The sequence below is a fragment of the Diplotaxodon limnothrissa genome, linkage group LG15 (genome assembly GCF_057381915.1).
Source record: "Diplotaxodon limnothrissa isolate DT_005_m linkage group LG15, D_limnothrissa_male_GT1.1, whole genome shotgun sequence".
NCBI lineage: Eukaryota > Metazoa > Chordata > Actinopteri > Cichliformes > Cichlidae > Diplotaxodon > Diplotaxodon limnothrissa.
Genome location: NC_140610.1, coordinates 41,920,435 through 41,941,945, shown reverse-complemented (window position 1 = coordinate 41,941,945; position 21,511 = coordinate 41,920,435). Strand labels below are relative to the sequence as shown.

The 21,511-nt window shown below is 39.9% G+C and overlaps 1 protein-coding gene across 1 annotated transcript in view; it reads left to right on the top strand.

The window, feature by feature from the left end:
• ptprfa (protein tyrosine phosphatase receptor type Fa) overlaps window positions 1-21,511 on the top strand; it is a 270,063-nt gene that overhangs the window by 193,062 nt on the left and 55,490 nt on the right. The window contains exons 15-18 of the mRNA XM_085373280.1: window positions 1,021-1,130; window positions 1,278-1,534; window positions 2,945-3,026; window positions 15,324-15,536. Of these exons, the coding sequence (XP_085229406.1) occupies window positions 1,021-1,130; window positions 1,278-1,534; window positions 2,945-3,026; window positions 15,324-15,536 (662 nt within the window). The remainder of the gene's footprint in view (window positions 1-1,020; window positions 1,131-1,277; window positions 1,535-2,944; window positions 3,027-15,323; window positions 15,537-21,511) is intronic.

Genomic DNA, 21,511 nt, shown 5'->3' with positions numbered 1-21,511 from the left:
AGTAGAGTCACAAGTGACTTTACTCCACTGACAACTTGGAGAGTTTTTATTTATTTAATAACCATTGCCTCTAGCTGGCATTTGCAAACTGCAGCCCTGTAGGATTCTTCTCTAGAGATGTTAAACAAGGACTTTCTGGCCATATTTGATGCAGGAAGCAAGCAGCTAGTTCCTGTGAGTGTGTGTGAGTCTCACACTATTAAATCCACTTAGTTCACTAAGTTAGACCTCATTATAGCATACCATCTGAAAACAGTTAAAGATACACTTAAGTCCTGTGTGTTATTTATTACAATGATCTTTTCATTGGAAACCTTTTGAGATGAAAACCTCATGAAGCTGGTTATGATATTGACAAGTGTCACTAACGCACGCGAGGAATTTTAAATATGAAAAAAACTCATTTATATTTATATCATTTATGTTTGTTTACAGTTTCCTACATAGTCCATGTGTGTCATGTCATCTTTGCTCACTGCTATGATAGTTATTCGATATTATTTGGATATGAGGCATAAGCCTGGATTCTGTTGGTGCATCATGTAGTTACCTGCTGATTAGCATAAGTCACTAATTGGAGCACAAGCTTTCTTGACTGTTAGTACAATTACATGCACAGCAAGCAATATTGTTTTTCAGATAATTGCATTAAAATTCCAATTAAAGTTATCAAAACTGCAAGCTGGCATTAATCGAGCAGACATCTGTCAGCTGCACACATGTAAACGTTTTCATGCCACTGATAATGTACAGTTTATCCTTAATACAAATGAAACAAGTGAGTTGTATAAAAAATGTAGTGGCAGGCTTAAGTGGACATTAGAGAAACAGCAGTTTTTGGTCGTTTGTTATTGCCAAACACCTGTTTGTGCTTTTATAGATCATAAAATCATAAAAACTGTGCCGAGATCTATCTGGTAGTGTTCCCCGTAACTGTCTTGCTTTTCTTGCACCTCCTCATCAGCACTGAATCATCTCAGTCATATTCACAATCAAATTAACCACCTAATAATCATCCAGATCTTCCCTCAGTGTTTACCAAGAACTTTGGTGTGAAGGCTGTGACAAAGACCTCGGTCCTGCTGACCTGGGAAGTGCCAGAAACATACAAATCTCAAGTGCCTGTCAAGGTAAGCTCAGCGCTCTCTTTCATGCAGGCAGAAAACTGGTTGTTTTGGGTAAAACAGAGAGCTGGATATTGGTGACAGGCATCACAGTGATAATTATTACAGTAGTGCAAGGTGTAAATTAACCTCTATAACTCCATCCTGCTGTAGATTCTGTACAACCAGCAGAGTGTGGAGGTTCAAGGCAACCTGAAAAGGAAGCTGATCACACAGCTGCAGCCAGACACTGATTATTCGTTTGTGCTAATGAGCCGAGGGAATAGTGCTGGCGGCCTCCAGCAGCAGGTCTCCATCCGAACGGCTCCGGACCTTCTGACGGTGAAACCAGCTCAACACCATATAGATGTGGAGGAAGGTGGTAAAGTGACTATCAGCCTGCCGAAGGTCCCGGACGCAGCGGCTGTCAGGTCAGTGCTGACAGTTTGTCTGTTTTAACACTGACAGTTTCCGTGACTGCTCCTCCATTTCCTCATCTCAGTATTACAGGGAGTGCAGAATTATTAGGCAAATGAGTATTCTGTCCACATCATCCTCTTCATGCATGTTGTCTTACTCCAAGCTGTATAGGCTCGAAAGCCTACTACCAATTAAGCATATTAGGTGATGTGCATCTCTGTAATGAGAAGGGGTGTGGTCTAATGACATCAACACCCTATATCAGGTGTGCATAATTATTAGGCAACGTCCTTTCCTTTGGCAAAATGGGTCAAAAGAAGGACTTGACGGGCTCAGAAAAGTCAAAAATAGTGAGATATCTTGCAGAGGGATGCAGCCGTCTCAGAATTGCAAAGCTTCTGAAGCGTGATCATCGAACAATCAAGCGTTTCATTCAAAATAGTCAACAGGGTCGCAAGAAGCGTGTGGAAAAACCAAGGCGCAAAATAACTGCCCATGAACTGAGAAAAGTCAAGCGTGCAGCTGCCAAGATGCCACTTGCCACCAGTTTGGCCATATTTCAGAGCTGCAACATCACTGGATTTTCTCATTTCCTCATCTCAGTATTAGTGTGTTAGATACCGTCGTGTTGGTTTTTAGGCGCCAAGAGCGTTGAGTGTCAGGGTATTAGCCAGTCCTGTCAGCTGATCTGAGCCAGGTTCTATAGACCGTATGGGTACGTGTGAATCTCAGCAATGTCTTGTCCACTGCATCTATAGAGTGCCAGGCTATTTTCCCCAACATACACTCAGCGTATTAGCAGTTCAAACATCTTAAAAAGCCAGAAACCTCTGGCCCAACAGCTCCGTGATTACAGCAGAAAACCACACGACTATATTAACAGTCGCCCCACTGCAACTCGTAGCCCTCTCATGATACCAGAAAGCAATTTGAGGTAATCAGCAATAAGAATCCCAATGCAAATGGTGCATTTCACAAGAAGTTTATTTCATATTATTACCCAGCGTGGTCAAGAAGACAAGCACATAGAAATAATTAATTGTGTTTCAAGTGTTTGTTTCTCCGAAGAAATAGCCCACAAGTAAGCAGTAATTAAGAGGAGTGGAGTCAGTGGAGAAAAAAGATGCTAATGTCCAAACCAGACCTTCTCATTAGGCTCAGTGAATGCATCTGTTTAAGAGAAGGTTCAGAAAGTTTATGGAGAAGATCTACAAGATGTGCTGAAACAACATTAGACACATGCATACATATAAACTGCATTTTTTAGTCTTTTAATACGTCTTTAATTCACTTTGTGCTTCTGACTCTTGTGTTGTGGTAACAGGTGAATTTCCTCATAAACTTATCTTCTCTTAACATTGAAGCTCTGTGTGTGTGTTTGGTGCACAATCATATATGGGTGCATTATACGTTTTGTGCAGGTGGTACTACATAGTGGTTGTCCCTGTCACTCCAGTTTCTCTGAGGAGATGGGAAAACCCTGAAGACATGGACATACAAGAGGTGAGCGGATGTCTAGTTCAGTTTGATTTCATTGTTGCTGACAATCTTAAAAACGGCTCTTTTATCAGTTGTAATTGTTGCCATAAATTTTGTGAACACTGGGTAAAAGCAAAAAAGGAGTCAAATCCTAGAAAAAGTCTTTCAAATAAGTTGGGACATAAGCTGCAGTAATTTGTCCATATTGGAACGTAGAAAATATCAAATATTAAAACATGAAAGATGTAGAATTTTAAGAAAAATGTTGCTTTTAAATTTGATGACAGCAAAGCGTCTCCAAAAAAGTGGGACGGGGCAAACAAAAGGTTACCGCAGTGATGGTATAAAAAAAAGAAACTATAACTGGAGGTTAGCTGCCAGTAGGTCAGTCACATGATTAGGTAAAAGAGCATCTTAGAGAGGCGGAGCTTCTCTACAAATCATCTACAAATTGTATAACAATTTCAGAAAAATGTTCCTCAACATAAAATTGCAAAGACATTAAATATCTCGTCATCAAGGCCAAAACTCAGTATTGGATGCCAGTGGTCTTTGTGCCCTCGGGCAGCACGACATCAAACATGTGTCATGGACATCACTGTGTGTGAGCACAGCTTACAGTGCCATCCACAAATGCAGGGTAAACCATGCAAAGACAAGCCCACATGTGAATGTGATCCAGGAACACTAAAAACAGAATCACTCAGCCTGGTATAAACTGGGAAATTAAAAACCAGAAGCAGCCTCAAGTGGCCATTGAGGGAACTGCACTTTATTGTTCGTTTTTTTATTGTGTGGATGCCTTAATAGGCATCCACACTATTGAGTTCCTGTTTCTCTTTATTGTGTGGATGCCTTAATAGGCATCCACACTATTGAGTTCCTGTTTCTCTTTATTCTTTATTATTCCGGGTGTTTCCGTACACTTTTCGCCGTGGAACTACTCCCACAGTTTTCATCCGATTTTCGCCATTCAAACTTTAAAAAATTCTGCTCTTTCTGCTAATGCCGGCTATGACTTTTGGTGCTCATAACTTCTATACTTTTTGAGATATTGAATTGTTTTTGCAATATTTTTTGCTCATTTCTGCCATATCATTAGTGGCCTCACTGATTTTCCTTGCCGGCTTGACCTGTGTTTTAGCTCAGTGAGATGAGCGTCCGTTCTCAGACTGGGTGGCCCGGGTTCAAATCCCGCTTATGGCAACATTTCTTTCAGTCAATACTTAAACTTTTTTAACTCTTTTCAACACAAATTTAAGCTTTTTCACCCCTTTTCAGCACAATTTTGAGTTTTTTCACAACTTATCCTCTTTTCAGCAGAATTCTTCTGACTGAACTCTTTTCAGCAAAATTTTGAGTTTTTTCTGCTGTTTTCAGCACAAATACCAGCTTTTTCAGCTGTTTTCAGCAAAAACCTATTTTCAGCAGAATTCTGCTCATTCAACTCTTTTCAGCAGAATTCTGCTCATTCAACTCTTTTCAGCAAAATTTTCAGTTTTTTCTGCTGTTTTTAGAAAAAAACATTTTTCAGCAAAATTCTGCTGATTGAACTCTTTTCAGAAGAAATTTTGCTGATTGAACTCTTTTCAGCAAAATATTCAGAGTTTTCACCTCTTTTCTGCCCAAATTCTGCTTATTCACCTCTTCTGAAACATTTTCAGCCTTTCCACCTCTTATCAGCACAATTCTCAGCCTCTTCTGCTCATTTCAGCACAATTGTCAGTCTCTCCACCTCTTCTTTGTGAGAATGATTGTGGCGCAGTGAGATGAGATCCTCCCTTGAGTACCAGAAGGGCCAGGTTCGAATCCCGCTCTGGCCAAATTTTTTTTTTGTTTTTTTTTTCAACTTTTTCAGCTTTTTTCAGCAGACATCCTCAGCGTAAAGGCATCCACACAGCATTTTCGCAGGAAATGCAATTTTTTCTAGTTCTTTATTATTCCGGGTGTTTCCGTACACTTTTCGCCGTGGATCTACTTCCACAATTTTTGTGCTATTTTCACCGTTCAAACTCTAAACTGTTCTGCTCTTTCTGCTTATGCCGGCTATGACTTTTGGTGTTTATTACTATTATACTTTTTAAAATATTACACTTTTTTCCTTTAATTTGTCCCATTGAAATGAATGGGAAACTTCCACAATTCTGCTAAAACTTTCTTGTCTTTGAAACTTAACTACTGCCTCATACTTTCACCTAGAAACTCCATTCAAACTTTAAAACGTTCTCAAATGATTGGGCTATTCCTGTGTGATTCAGCTTTTTCAGATCTTCTACCGTTTTCATCTTATCTCTCTTTAAGTCTTCAGTTGCAAAATTGTGATTTTTCAGAAAATACATGCGTTGCTATGGTTGCTATGCAATTAACTCAGAGGGGACAGTGAAACTGTTTGAATTTTCTCTTCATGTCCAAACAACTTCTTGCTACTCGCTCAATTTCCACTCAAGCCGCACAAATTATACATCAAAACGTAGGTATTTTTGTTGGCTTTCAGAAAATGTCCCTATCATTGTTGTGGGACTCATAGATATTTTGCAAATCTCCTCAGAGTAACACAAAGTGTGAAAACTCTCCATATAAACTCAATGGATAGTTTGTTCAAAATCACCGCTGGATTTCTGTAATGAGAGGCATTTTCAAATTGTCATATCTCCTTAACGAAGCGAAGTTAAGACATGAGGCTTGTCCCCGTATATCTTTAGACACTCCTGATGCTCACAATTCAAGAATTATTTTCTCACCTATTACCGTTCTGAGATGAGTTAGACTTGTTTGAGGGTAGGAAATTTGTCCCTCGCTCAGATTTCATCAGATTTCAAATTCTGGAAATGAGTCACTTTTTTCTCTCATCATATCTTTTTGATGGATTTCCACAGAGCCCTGAAAATTTCCATGACTGTTCACCAAAGCCTGCTGTTTCTTACGGTGAAAGAATGATTTTGATGCTCCATATAGATTTAGAGTTACCAAAGGTTGTTTGAGAGCAAGTCAATGCAGTTTTTGCTTCGCCTCTACTCAGTTACAGTGTATTACAAGTCATATATCTTTAATAATTTATATTTTATCTCTGAATTATGAAGACCTGAAGATTCCCCCATCTCTTCTGAACAAAACGATGTCTGAATGACCATTCTAGCCTCTACGGTTAGGAAATTATGGCCATTTGTTCGAGGGGAATCCTGAATGTCAGAAATACACTGAAGAAAACTCACACCTCTCTCTGTGTCTGTGTGTGTAAGGGCTGACTACAGCAGGTGCAGCTAATTTAACTGACCTACATATACCAAGCCCAGACTCTCCACAGCTCCTGTTCCCTTTACTCTCTGTGTATGTGTGTCTGTGTATCAATATTTCTCCTATGTTTAAGTATTACTCCTCAATCATAGTATTTCTGCTAAAGCAAAGTACTTCTACTACATCTAAGTACTTTTGCAAAAATCATGGTATTTGCGCAAAATCATGGTTTTGGGGCCAAATATTTCTGTTATTTTATAATGTATGTGCTGAATATATTATATGTGCCAAATCATAGTATTTATCCCAAATTATAGTATTTATGCCAAATTACAGTATTTCTGCTAAAACGCAGAAATAGTACCTTTTAGCAGGAATTTCTACCAAAAGATAGTACTTCTGCTAAATCAGAGTATTTCTGCTAAACCAGAGTATTCCTGCCAAATCATAGTATTTGTACTGAAACATGGTACTTCTGCCCAATCATAGTATTTGTACTAAATGATAGTACTTCTGCCAAATCATAGTATTTGTGCCAAAGCACCGTATTTGTATGGAGTCATAGTATTTCTTTTAAGTCATAGTATGTATTTCAATCAAATCTCAGTAGTTGTTGTTAAAACGCAGTATTATTGCCAAATCATAGTATTTGCACCCAATCATAGTATTTCTGCTAAATCATAGCATTTGTGCCAAATCATGGTATTTGTGCAAAAACATAGTATGTCTGCAAAACCATAGTATATCTCTTATGTTATAGTATTACTACTAAGGCATAGTATTTATGCCAAATCATAGTATTTATGCCAAATTACAGTATTTGTGCTAAAACGCAGAAATACTACCTTTTAGCAGGAATTTCTACCAAAAGATAGTACTTCTGCTAAATCAGAGTATTTCTGCCAAATCAGAGTATTTCTGCCAAATCATAGTATTTGTACTAAATCATAGTACTTGTGCCAAATCATAGTATTTGTTGCACATCATAGTATTGGAATCAAAACATAGTATTTGTCCCAAAGCATCGTATTTGTATGGAGTCATAGTATTTCTTCTAAATCATAGTATTTCAATCAAATCTCAGTAGTTGTGTTAAAATGCAGTATTATTGCCAAATCATAGTATTTGTACCCAATCATAGTATTTGTGCCCAAATAATAATTCTGTTATGTTATAGTATTACTACTAAGTTGTAGAATATCTGTTATGTTATAGTGTATCTGCGGAATATAGTATGTGTGCCAAATCGTAGTATTTATAGCAAATCACAGTATTTGTGCTAAAACATAGTATTTCTGCCATATTGTGGTATTTGTGCAAGAACATTGAACTGTTATGTTATAGTATTACTACTAAGTCATAGTATTTCTGCGTTGTTATAGTATTTGTGCTAAAACGTAGTATCTCTGCCAAGTCATAGAATTAATGCAATTTCATAGTTTTTTTTAGGAAATCTGTTATGTTATAGTGTTACTACTAAGTCATAGTATTTCTGCCAAATCATAGTATTTGTACTAAATCATAGTACTTGTGCCAAATCATAGTATTTGTTGCACATCATAGTATTGGAACCAAAACATAGTATTTGTCCCAAAGTATCGTATTTGTATGGAGTAATAGTATTTCTTCTAAATCATAGTATTTCAATCAAATCTCAGTAGTTGTGTTAAAATGCAGTATTATTGCCAAATCATAGTATTTGTACCCAATCATAGTATTTTTGCCAAATCGTGGTATTTGTGCCCAAATAATAATTCTGTTATGTTATAGTATTACTACTAAGTTGTAGAATATCTGTTATGTTATAGTGTATCTGCGGAATATAGTATGTGTGCCAAATCATAGTATTTATACCAAATCACAGTATTTGTGCTAAAACATAGTATTTCTGCCATATTGTGGTATTTGTGCAAGAACATTGAACTGTTATGTTATAGTATTACTACTAAGTCATAGTATTTCTGCGTTGTTATAGTATTTGTGCTAAAACGTAGTATCTCTGCCAAGTCATAGAATTACTGCAATTTCATAGTTTTTTTTAGGAAATCTGTTATGTTATAGTATTACTACTAAGTCATAGTATTTCTGCCAAATCATAGTATTTGTGTGAATTTGTATACTGTAATATCACTGTATTATGTAGTGGCTGTAGGGGCTGTTTACTAAGTGCATCAGTGTAAATAGGTCATCTCTTGTGTTGGAGTGCCCTCTTGTGGCGCCTTTTGGGTAGTGCCTTAGTAAACGGGAACCCTGTAAAAAGTGGCATCAGACTGATTTGTAGTGGAGGAATTTGTTGCCAGTTTTCTTAATCTTTAATCTGTATGCATGTTGTAATGCATACCCTGTTCTTAATCATAGAAACCACACCATATCACCTCTCCACATCCTCCTATTGTATGCCATACCTCCCTGTACCATCCATCTGACCGCAATAAACTCCACCTGTGGTAATCTAATCCCTGGATGTCAGCCTCTCCTTCTGACCGAGGATAGTTATAGTATTTGAGCCAAATCATAGTATTTGTGCTAAAACATAGTATTTCTTCCAAATCATAGTATTTGTGCCAAAGTATAGTATTTCTTCCAAATCATAGTATAACTGCACAATAAAGGTTCTTGAGCCACATCAGTGTTTGTGCCAAATCTTAGTATTTCTTCTAAATCCTAGTAATTCTGCTCAATGATAGAATTTCTGCTATGCTGTAGTACTTTTTTCCTAGATTGTAGTACTTCTGCTAAGTCAAAGTATTTCATGTAAATCATAGTATTTCTACCAAGTCCCAGTGTTTCTGCTTAATCATAAATAATGTTTTAGTACAAATTGTATGATTTGGCAGAACTTTCTGTGTTCCAGCACAAATGCTATGATTTGGCAGGAAAAAAATATTATTTAGTATAAATACTAAGTTTTAGCAGAAATACTATGTTTAAACTTTAAAAAATTCTGCTATTTCTGCTGATGTGTGTTATGACTTTTGACCATTGAAATGAATGGAACACATTATCAATGTGGTCACTGATTTTGCATGATGGGCTGAGCTGTGTTTTAGCTCAGTGAGATAAGCATCCGTTCTCAGACTGGGAGGCCTGGGTTCAAATCCAGCTTATGGCAACATTTCTTTCACTTAACAGTTAAACTTTTTTTAAACTCTTTTCAACACAAATTTCATCTTTTTCACCCCTTTTCAGCAAAATTTTCAGTTTTTTTAACCCCTTTTCAGCACAAATCCAAACTTTTTCAGCTCTTTTTCAGCAAAAACCTCTTTTCAGCAGAATTCTGCTCATTCAACTCTTTTCAGCAAAATTTTCAGTTTTTTCTGCTGTTTTCAGAAAAAAAACTCTTTTCAGCAGAATTCTGCTCATTCACCTCTTTTCAGCAGAAATTCTGCTGATGGAACTCTTTTCAGCAGAATTTTCACCCCTTTATTTTTGCCCAAATTCTGCTTATTCACCTTTTCTGAAAAATTTTCCGCCTTTCCACCTGTTATCAGCACAATTCTCAGTAGCTTCTGCTCATTTCAGCACAATTGTCAATCTCTCCACCTTTTCTTGGTGAGAAAGTGTTTTGCTCAGTGAGCTAAATAGCTGCCCTTTGACCAGGAGGGCCAGGTTCGAATCCTGCTCAGGGCATCTTTTTTTTTTTTTTGTTTCAACTTTTTCAGCTTTTTTCAGCAGATATCTTCAGCCGTTAAGGCATCCACACTGCATTTTCGCAGGAAATGCAAATTTTTCTAGTTGCAGTTAAATTTCCCTATTAGTCCCAGTGTGAAGGGTAGAAGCAGCAGTAAGGTGACAGAGAGTTGGTATAAGGTGGAGGAGGAAACCTACTGGCAATATGCATGGGACTGATAACATTGAAAACAGGTGATTAAAGCTGCTAAATGTTTTTCTGCCCATGTTTATCTGGAAAAGGGCGAGAAACACTGAATGAAAATGTAAGTTATTGCAGTGTGAGTGACAAAACAGAGTTCGTGCACCTTCATTACAGGAAAATGTTTCCAGCAGTATAAATGGGAATCAGTTTTTATAATTTAGTGGCACCTTGGCAGTTTTGAAACATCACTGACACCTTCTGATCCAGAAATGCTGTGATTATGAATCCGCTTCTTCAACCACCCTCGTGTGTCGCTTACGAAAGAATGCAGCGTTCTTCGGCTTTTTAGAGCACCGCCTGACGTCACTGCATGCTTTGCGTTTTAGCTTTGTTTTCATTTACATGTCTTCATGATGAATTTTCACAACCAATCAGACTGAAGCCCTTCTAGCATCATTACACAATTCATTACACGCAACAATTCAAAAAGGTTGTGAGGGACAAACAATATTCGAATGACTTGACTGTTCTCACCGTCATGCAGTCAGAGATACTAAAAAACAAAGTGTAGATGTGGTCAGAAGCTATCAAACGAAAATGTTGTTTACAAGTGGAAATGTTGCGAGGCTAAATAGAGGCGATTAAAGAAAAATCATCATGCATCAATATGTGGATTGAGGAATATTTGTACAGAGTTGCCACTGATCATGGCAAAGGGAAATCTTACCTCATGTCTGAAGCTTTGTTTCTATTTTTGATTCAGTTTAATTTGCTGCATCTCCCATAATGCAGACGGGGCGGTGTGGCATCACTCTTATGTTGGCCCCTCTTGTAAACGATATTGGGTTAATGCTGAGCTAAATGGTGGCACGGGAGTTCAGTAGTTAATTTTGTTGAATCTACAAAGAGTAAACTAACTGCTGTGCATCATTCTGAGATTTTGCTTTGTTCTTGCTTTAAAACTTGCTGACACTGCTGAGTCAGCTCTGCTCCTGAAACGTAAAATAACAACTAAGAAAGAAATGGGGCTTTTTTTGCTTCACCTGCAACTGTATATAATTACCTAGTGTCAGTAAAATCCTTTAGCTTTAATTTTATTGTATCTCTTCCAAGTCCTCTCTAACCTACAACAGAACTGCTGCTTAAGGTGTCATTTACATACATGAGGCGCTGCACTGCGTTGTATTCCCGTGAGCCTTCATTGAGCAAGATCTAAAGGAGATGGGCTTTTACTATGTCTGCAGGCAGACTGATCAGGTTGAGCTGTGCAGTAACTGTTATGGGTTTGTCATTAATTCCCTCCCCTGACAAATTATGAAATGCATGCCAGTGGATAATGGTCTAACAATGAAGGCAAAGATCTGGAGTCTGGTATCTCATAGTCTAGACCCTTGTTTGCTTCAACTGGAGAGTTGCGGTCATAAACTAAATAAAAATGTAAAAGATGGACTTTCTAGGTCTTAAAAAATTAAGCCAGTGTAGAAGAGCTTTAACCTGAATTATTTCCAAGGGTCAGAGGGGGGTTCATCCTCATTGCTGTACAGACTGTATAGAAATCACTGAAACAATGTATGACTTGGGTAGTGACAGACAAGTAGCTAAAGTATCCCTTAGTTTATCAGTCATGGCTTCAATAAAGTACGAGACAGCCAAAATGCTTCAAGCTTCAAAAGAGGACTTTGCAAACCAATGGGCAACGTCACACCGGCAGCTATAATGGATTTTATGGTGTTTACTATAATAGCTAGTATAGCAGTGTCTTTACCTTAAATTAAGTGTTGTTGCAAAATGGTTCTAAATAAATAAAACTTCCATGAAATGTAACTTTTGACTCTGCATGTCAAAAAACATCCAAAAGAAAATAGCGCAAAGGTGTTCCTAATAAGATCCTTGAACCAAACTAGCAGGATTTTCAGTGTAAAGGTGAAGCAGGTGTATGTCTAAGGCAGAAACGCAGCTATGACCCAGTTCATAGGGCGCATCCTTTGGAGGCCACATTTCAAGGCCAATTACGTCATAGCTAGGCGACGAAGGCTGCTCCAAATGCGTCCGACAAATGCGTCCTTCATTTCCCCGAATTTGAAGGATGGATGGGGTGTGTCCTTCGTGACCCAACATATCCCAGAATTCATTGCGCGGCCAAGCCAATTCCAAATCTGAAGGCTAGACCAACCCATTTCACAGCCTCGCACTTCGGGCCTTCTCAGTCTATGAAGGACCCGGCACACGTAGACCGCGGAGGCCAGGTCCTCTGAAGGATGCAGCCTATGAATTGGGACACACATCTCATTTTGGCTGCATGTAGAGCTCGTGACCATAACCGAGAGCTTGGAATACATTCGAATAATTCAAAAACTTCTGGCCCAGCTCTCTTGCCCCTTCACATGGGGCAATAACTGTTTCCCAGCTCAGAAGCAGCAATCCATCCAGAACCATTTCATCCATACATGGTAAAGCCCTAACCAATGCGCCCACAGCTCTTCATAGTCTGGCTTTTTTTAACCTTTTCTCCTGATCTTTGACAAAGAAGCATTTTGGTATTTTGTAGTTTTCCTGAAACCAGCTCTCACTCCAAACACTGACAACTGGACCTCAACTGAAACTCTTGAACATATCCAATACATGTGTGCATAAAACAACACACAGTTATCACAGAAGCATTAGTGTGCAATTACATTTGAATCTGGCCAATATGAGCTCTGTAAAAAGGCATGTATGTGTTGTAGAATAGCAGCATACACAGTTTAAAGTCTTAAAGTCTATGTCTTTGTTTTTATAGGATGCTGATGCATAAAGACTGTGTAATTATACTAACTTATAGTTATCATTTGCATACAAGTCTAAATGTGACCTGCATTGTATTTTTTAGTCTTTGTTAGTAACTCTGGCCTCCGCTTTTTATACTCCAGTCATTTTGGAGCTACAGCAACAAGTAATGGAGTTGTTCAGTGTCTGAGGTTTGTGTTTACTGGTCACTATCGCAGCTTCCTCTACTGCAGATTGTGTTGTTGCTAAAATGCAGATCACTATCTGGGTTTGGCTGAAGAAAAGCACTTCACTTTAGTGGAGTCATTTTCTAATAGAGATGGTTGGCAGCACATCAATCTTGTCATTACTTCTGTCCTACTAATAAAGGGAGGCCAAGTGCATGTTTCAATCTGGTCGTGCACAATGTTAAATGCTTATTTATTATATCTTGTGTGATTTATCCATATATTTGTATTTTTTGTTTTTGAGTTGTTGGTGACTGGTCAGGCTTAGGTTTCTATTCATTCTACAGAACTTCATATTACTGTTTATTTATTTATTGCCCTGAGTTGGATTGGTCTATGGCAGGGGTGGGCAACTCCAGGCCTCGGGGGCCACTGTCCCTGCAGGTTTTAGATGTGTCCTTGATCCAACACAGCTGATTTAAATGGCTAAATTAGCTCCTCAACATGTCCTGCAGTTCTCCAGAGGCCTGGTAATCATGTGATTCAGGTGTGTTGACCCAAGGTGAGATCTAAAACCTGCAGGACACCGGCCCTCGAGGCCTGGAATTGCCCACCCCTGGTCTATGGCATGATTATAAAGTTCAGAGATTTCCCTTTTTTATATATCCTGGATGAGCCCCGGCGTTATAAGCCCTGCTTATTTAGGACATAACGGGGTGATTTTTTTTAGTAAGGTAAAACGTATTAATGGCAACATGTCCCTGTGAGCCAAACATACAGCTAATTGGTGCTTTCCAGATGGAAAGGGAGACCTAAACATTAGGAGTAATTTAGCTTTTAAAGGTCCAAATTCCTTCCAGCAGCAGTGTTTGAGTTTATTAGTTATCCAAGAAAGTAGGATATATCTTTGGCATATATCATAGTGTTTTGGGTTTTTCTGAATGACACTTTTTCTTATGAAGTGTGGGGAATGTAAGCAAATTTTGAGAAACGTAGACTTATTGAAAAAGTGCGTAAAGGGCTCAAATTATCTGCCAGACAGCCCTCATGTACTTTGACGATGGGGGGTCCTAGGCCCTCACATGGACTCCCAAGCAGGGGGGATAAGTCAGGTGAGAGGACCAAGGACTGGACCATAAAAGGAAGGAAGCAGAAAGCAGCATCTGAAACTGACACAAGGCACGGGATCCAGTACCTTCATCTGAGACGTTTTTAAGTGAAATACTGTCAACCGGCTGTTTGTTAAATTTCCTTTTTCTTACAAAGTGAATGTTTGAAATGTCAGCACCCAAAAAAGGAAGAAGATGCATCCATGTGATTGAAGTGACTTTGCTGCAGACAACCGTCCCCAGTATGTCAGTGTCACCTTGAATATTGTTGCTTTGCGGGGACGTGTTGGTCTAAAATGACAAAAGCAGGTGGTTGAAAGACACGTCTGTCTCTGAACACAGAGAGCAGCTGAGTTTCAGTAATGAAGCCACGACCCTCGGTGCTTCCTGAATGTCACAGAGGGCCTTCAGACTTTATAAATTCAATCCTGCTAATTGTAAGGCGTTTGGCATCCTCCAACATGCACCTTTCACCAAGTGCACCACAAATTTATAAGATAGAAGTAACATTTTTACGTGGCTCAAAAACAAAATAAAATAAAATAAATTAAAAGGTTTATTGCTTCAATTTAGACTTAGAGAAATCTATTTTCTAGTATGTTTTTGCAAATTGCAGCTTTGATCAAACTGCTGAACAAAAGTGTAGTGCATCAGCAGCATGATGAAGCATCATTTCGAACATTTTGAACAATAACATTTCATAATAAAGTGGTTTAACTAACATCGGCACCCTGTTTGTTTGTCTTCTTACACATTGCTCATCTTTACTGGTTCTTTTGACTTTGTTGACCAGTCACACAGAGGTCTCAGCAACTTAGTTCATTCTAATCAATAAGACAGGTGATAAAAACTGCAGAGTGTAAAGAAAAGGATGGATATAACCCTCATGGCATCTCCCATTGGCTTTTTTTTTGCATTATTAATGAATGCTCCGGTGGCATTGTTGCTTTGTGGAGCCATTAGTTTCTTGCCTGGTTACATTGTTAGCATTGTTACAGTAAGACATGCAGACTTTAAGCCTTAATTAAGTGAAAACAGATCAACAGTTAAAGGTGGTTTGGATTAGAAATAAATAAGAGTAAAACAAGTGAATAAAATGGAAGAATCGTATAACTGTCACAGAGGGTCAGGAAAAGAGAGCCGTCATCTACAGAGATGAGGTTTGTTATGTCATCTTGTGTCACTATGCTCCAGTGTCATGTCAACTCATAATATTTTGTTCCTCTGGTAGCTTCTGGAGTCCGGTGCTGACAGCAGCCTGCAGAGAAGGAAAAGGCAGAGCAATGACTTCCTGCAGCCCTACATCGCTGCCAAGCTGGATACGCTCCCTGAGATCTTCACTCTGGGTGACGAAAAGAAATACAGCGGCTTCTACAACAAACCGCTCCCTGGACAGCAGCAGTACCGCTGCTTCGTTTTGGCTGACCTGACGGACCACGAGTCTGTGAGTGACCTCTCTGCATTTATGAACACGTTCAGCAGCAGTGATGCATTTGGAAGTGGTTCAGTGGTTGATCTCAGAGGCCAGGGCTTCAGTGCATACACTGATTTCTTAAAAAAGAGCACCACCCCACCTCAAAACACGGCACAGACTTACAGTACATTGTGAAGATGATGCTACATGTTTGTCCACAAGACTCTTTGGCTTTTTCTTTGCCATCGTAAGGCAATATAGCAAAACTGAGATTAGTGTTGGTAATAAACTGACAATTTGTTAATACATTTTCAACATATCAGCTGGTTCTGTCCATACAGTGTGTGTTCTATAACTCATCCATTTGTGTAGCCTACAGACAGTTTGAGTGCTGTCGTCAGTGGTTAGGGTTAATTAAGGGTAATTCAGGGTAAGGGTTAAGTTTACATTCAAACTTCCTCTTTATATGGAAGTTTCACCTGTGACATAACCAAATTTGACTAAAAATGTCTCCAAGAGTTGAGTTCAAAGATAAAATCCTTTTGTTTCCAAAGCTAGCTTGTTTTGCATGTGGCTAAAGTGCAACACAGTAGTTCTCTTTCACAGGAGGAGCATCCCTAAAGCAGGGATGTTACCCACATGACACAGCAGCAGTAGCTTAATTGTCATCCCTGTATCAGAGCCATGATAAATTGCAATTGGGGTTGCTGTAGCTCAGGCGGTAGATGGTAGAGCAGGTCACCTATCAAATATCCTGGGCAAGACCCCGAGTTGCTCTCCGGTGCATTCGTGGGATTATGAGTGTGTATGTGTGAGCGTTAGACAGAAGGTTCTTAGACAGAAACAACATAGAAAAACAGTGCATGTGTGAATGGGTGAATTCGGGGAGCTGTGTAAAGCGCTTTGAGTGCTCAGAGTAGAAAAACTCTATATAACCCAGTCTGTTTACCATTCCCATTTACCAAGAGATTTGAGGCCAGACTAACAATCTGCAGCAGTGCGAAACCCTCTTTTGGCATTAAAAAGTTACTGTAAGATTTTACTAAAGAGGTGCAGTGTCAGTTTTGTGACTAAAAGGTGTGGAAGTATTTTTGCCTTCGTGCATAAGTATTTGTAGAAGTTTCCCTTTTTTGGGAAAGAAATTTGGAGCGCATTTAAATGATTCCTACAAAACCTATTTAAGTTCATGCACTTTACAGCAAATAACAGAATTTAACCCTGAAAAAAGCAACTCTTATTTTGTTCCCTATGGCTGTGATAGTTGTCTCTAGAGCACTTAAACCCCCGCGAGCCATCATTTTAGGGATTCCTACCTATAAAACCCGGAGAGCAGTCAAATGGTGGAAGTGGAAGCTAAATTGGCTAGTCATTCATATGTATATTAGGCTGTTAAGTAGGAATTCTGGAGGGAGGGGAGTGGGGGTGGGGGAGTGGAGTGTTTCAGTTTGCCATCTTGGGGAGAAATCAACACACATGGGTGTATGTCCTTTGTTGCTGACATTTATTGATAAAAACAGTACAAAAAACCAACCATTTGTACACATATTTACAAATAATTCAACATTGTCAGCAATCACTCACAATCCTGGCACTGCCATGGTATCTGTAGTCTGCATTTACCACATGTGTGTCTGTAGCAGTGAACACATCGCACAGTGGCCTGATTTTTCTTGCATTTGTGTTTGACCTGACACGTGGCTCTTTTTCCAGGGCTCGGTGTGGAGGGTTCTGCCCGAAGCAACTGATCTTTTCTTGCCTTCTTCGCAGCTACATGAGAGTGAGCCAACTCTGTTGCAAGCGCCACCAGGAAGTCCACCCGTCTTTCCTTCGTCCCGGTGCATGCTTGATACAGCACATGTGCATTCAGTGCTGCCATGTCAATCATGTTATAAAACACGGCAACTGGCCAGCGCCGTGTTCCTTTGCGGACAGTGTACTCCCGAACCATCTGGTCCATCACATCCACGCCACACTTTGTTTTGTTGTAAAGGGTGACAGTGTTTGGCTTCCTTTTGGTAGTGTTATCAGTCTGAACCACGCTGTGCATGCTGCTAAGAATATAGACTGTCTTCTTCCGTTTGGCCGCATACGCCGTCAGCGTGGCAGCAGAGGTTGAAAACACCTAAGAAATAAGATAAAGTGTTATTTCCATAGCCCTTTTACACACAATGAAACACATAAACATAGAACCACAAAAGACCTGTAACATACCTGAGTGGTGAATTCATTGCGATCTGTCTGTCTAGTGGATTGAGGAATTTCCCTGCGAATCCTGTTGACTGTGCCGAGGATGGTGGTTTTCCGTCTAAGAAGTTTTTGTGCAAGTGAAAGCGATGTGAAAAAATTGTCCGTGGTAACATTTCTGCCCTTGTCTAGGAATGGTTCCATCAGCCTCATTACTACATTTTCAGAAAGTCTCTCCCCAGTGGGACGACTGGGGTCCTTGCCAAGATATGGGAAGACATTGCAAATGTACTTGGATTTTAGGTCGCAAGCCACCCAAAACTTGATCCCAAACTTGTCAGGTTTACTTGCAATATACTGCAGGAAACAGCACCGAGTCTTTGATGGGAAAAGCTGTTCATCAACGGTGATATGTAGACCAGGGTTGTAGCACGTGATGCAGTTGGTGACAAATGATCCCCACACACTGGAAATTGCAGCGAACTTATCAGTCTTTGCTCGATCACAGCGGGTGGACTTGTCATCAAAGCGTAGGTGTTGCATGATGTTTTGGAAGCGGTTTCGTGCCATAGTTCCAATTATCTGTGGGTTTCCCAGGTTTGCTGACCAGCAGTCATTTACAGATGGAACCCTGTAAACCCCCCGCAAGATCACAATTGCAATAAATGCCATTAGTTCAGGGAGGTCCATGAACCAATGAACATGCTCCGTTTGCTGTGCATGTTGAATAGTCCATTCTTGAATGCTACGAAGCATGTCAAGAGTGACGAAACACAGGAAGCTCTGAAGGCGACTCAAGATACTTCTCCTGGCCTTAGCCGTTGGCTCTCCATCTGCAGCGTACGCTTCTATTGGGGTGAAAGGGAGACAGGTCCCCACCTGTTCTTCACGCCACACTGTGCCATCTTTCGCTGTCTCAGTCCCCAAACAAGCTCTCTTTTTCGGTGGAGAAGCAGTCTCCTCATCTGCAGTGTGAACAAATTCAAATTGTGAGCAAAATGGGAAGGTCAAACAAAATCACAAATGCATGCATAGATACTAATTATAATTCCAGTATCTCCTCCTCTGTATCAGAATAATGTCTGAAATATCTTACTTCAGACTTCAGACAAGGAACACGGCGCTGGCCAGTTGCCGTGTTTTATAACATGATTGACATGGCAGCACTGAATGCACATGTGCTGTATCAAGCATGCACCGGGACGAAGGAAAGACGGGTGGACTTCCTGGTGGCGCTTGCAACAGAGTTGGCTCACTCTCATGTAGCTGCGAAGAAGGCAAGAAAAGATCAGTTGCTTCGGGCAGAACCCTCCACACCGAGCCCTGGAAAAAGAGCCACGTGTCAGGTCAAACACAAATGCAAGAACAATCATGCCACTGTGCGATGTGTTCACTGCAAAAGATACACATGTGGTAAATGCAGACTACAGGTACCATGGCAGTGCCAGGATTGTGAGTGATTGCTGACAATGTTGAATTATTTGTAAATATGTGTACAAATGGTTGGTTTTTTGTACTGTTTTTATCAATAAATGTCAGCAACAAAGGACCTACACCCATGTGTGTTGATTTCTCCCCAAGATGGCAAACTGAAACACTCCACTCCCCCACCCCCACTCCCCTCCCTCCAGAATTCCTACTTAACAGCCTAATATACATATGAATGACTAGCCAATTTAGCTTCCACTTCCACCATTTGACTGCTCTCCGGGTTTTATAGGTAGAAAGGTAGAAGCCTGGGGATGCTAGTGCTAGAAGTGTTCAATTATTAGGAATTAGAAGAGGAGGGGTTATCAAAATGAGTGCAGCGTTAGCACAGCTGGATGGCTCAAAGCTATGAAGGCACTCCCTAACCTTGGGCTGCCCTGTGCTAGTGGCTTTACAGTGCTGCTTGCAGTGTTTCCAGTTTTTAGTTACATTTCTACACAGATCAGTCTTGTGTCTCTTGCTTGTGTTTTCACAGCCTCGTGCACACAATGAGCAGATTTTGTTTAACTTCTCTCTGGTATCAGATCTGTTACAAGCTGAATGAAAATGCAGAAATGTGTCAAATTCAGACCTGACAGCTGTTAGATTCATATTTGAATCCTACAATCTGTAAATTTTGACTTTAAAAAATGCACGCAGTCTCACACTTGCATAGCCTGCAGAGATAAAGAGCATGCATTTAATGACAAAGTAATAGCAACATCAAAGCCTGGGTCACGATGTGACATCCTCTTCTACATATATAAAGTCAGTACTGACAAACAGATTCATAACATCGATTCATTTGTAATAAAGCTGCGATCCTGTGCTCTAACTGAGCTGTCAGAATTATCCAGAGAATGAACGTCTCGAGCTACAAGACTGTGCATCGTCCACGGCAAATTCTAACAGAAGAGTTTGTCTTCCAGGCAAAAACACATTGATCTGAATTTCCAAAGAGAAGCACAAACATGAAACTCACATCCTGATTGCTTCTGCCTGCATATGTACAGTGCTCTTGGTAGACTGCTGGTCATCATTAAAACAAATTATTTATCTTTATAAATTAGCAGATCGCCAACAGAACCTCCCACTTCCGTCGACTGTGACGCTAGTTTGCCCTGGTTAGTAAATCTGCCCATCGATGTCGAATTTTCAGATCTCCATAATGGAATAAACACTGTGGCTACCTGACCAGACCCGTCCTTCTTAGAACAGGGGGATTGTCTGGAAGGTGAATGCGCTCATGTGACCAGGCACAATTCACAAACTCAGCAACTAACACTTGCATCAAAAACAATACAAACATTGAAATACAAGAGAGAAACTATGACAAAGATGCACCAAAAGTCAGCAAATCATTCATCAGCAAAGTTATTTGTGCAGATTTTGTATTGTACATCTTTATGAAAGTTGTATATTCACAGACAAGAGTCAGGAAATAGAAACAGTAACAAGGACCAATGTTTGATATCATGCAATAGCCTTGCAATGAACGCAACCTGTGGGACACTTGTTACTGTGGACCTTGCAGCTGCTTCCTGTGGTGGTGTTGTACTGGATTGCAATACGCGCTTTCCCCCCACACTGCTGTGTTTGAGTGCACATGATCAATAGTCAGAATAAAATGTGGAAGAAAACAAATGGATTCCCCTGAGTTTGACCATCTTGCCAACAAAGTGCCCATTATGTTTTATGTTATGTAATCCTTCTGCACTAATGTACCATCTGAACACACAATACAGCTGCTGCTACCACGTGAGGGAGAAGCAAAGTCAACTATTAGAGTGGAATAAGCTGTAAGTTACAGCCTGCCTTGTATGCAGCAGTGCTGTGTCAAGAAAGGTTCACTGAGACCAAGGCTGTGCTTGACACCTCTTGCCCTTTAATAAATCATAAATCTGCAGCAGGGGCAAGGGAACAGCAGAGGCAACGTGGGTGGTTTTTTAATATGCTGCTCTATTGCTGTTTTGTCTGCATTTGTGGCCTTTAAAGTTGTCAGATGAATAGTTCTCATAAAACTGTGGAAAAACTTCATTTATGGGTCACATTGTGGTACATACAGCTGCAGTGCATGTTCCATACTTCTTTGTAATGCTGAATGAATAGAGCAGAGTTGGTTGTGAATGGCATTATTGCTTTCTATCTGTGGAATACAAGAGTAGCCCTTCAAGCAGCGCTGCACACATGCCAAGCACGTCACAGTGATGCTAATCATGTCCTTGACTCCTGCATGCATCTGCAGGTATATCTTCCAAGCAGTTAGGCCGTGATCCCCACCGTCACTCACATGCACCTTGCTTCCAAGAGCATTAAACCTTCAGACTGCTTCTCTAATTTCAACTGCTCTTGTT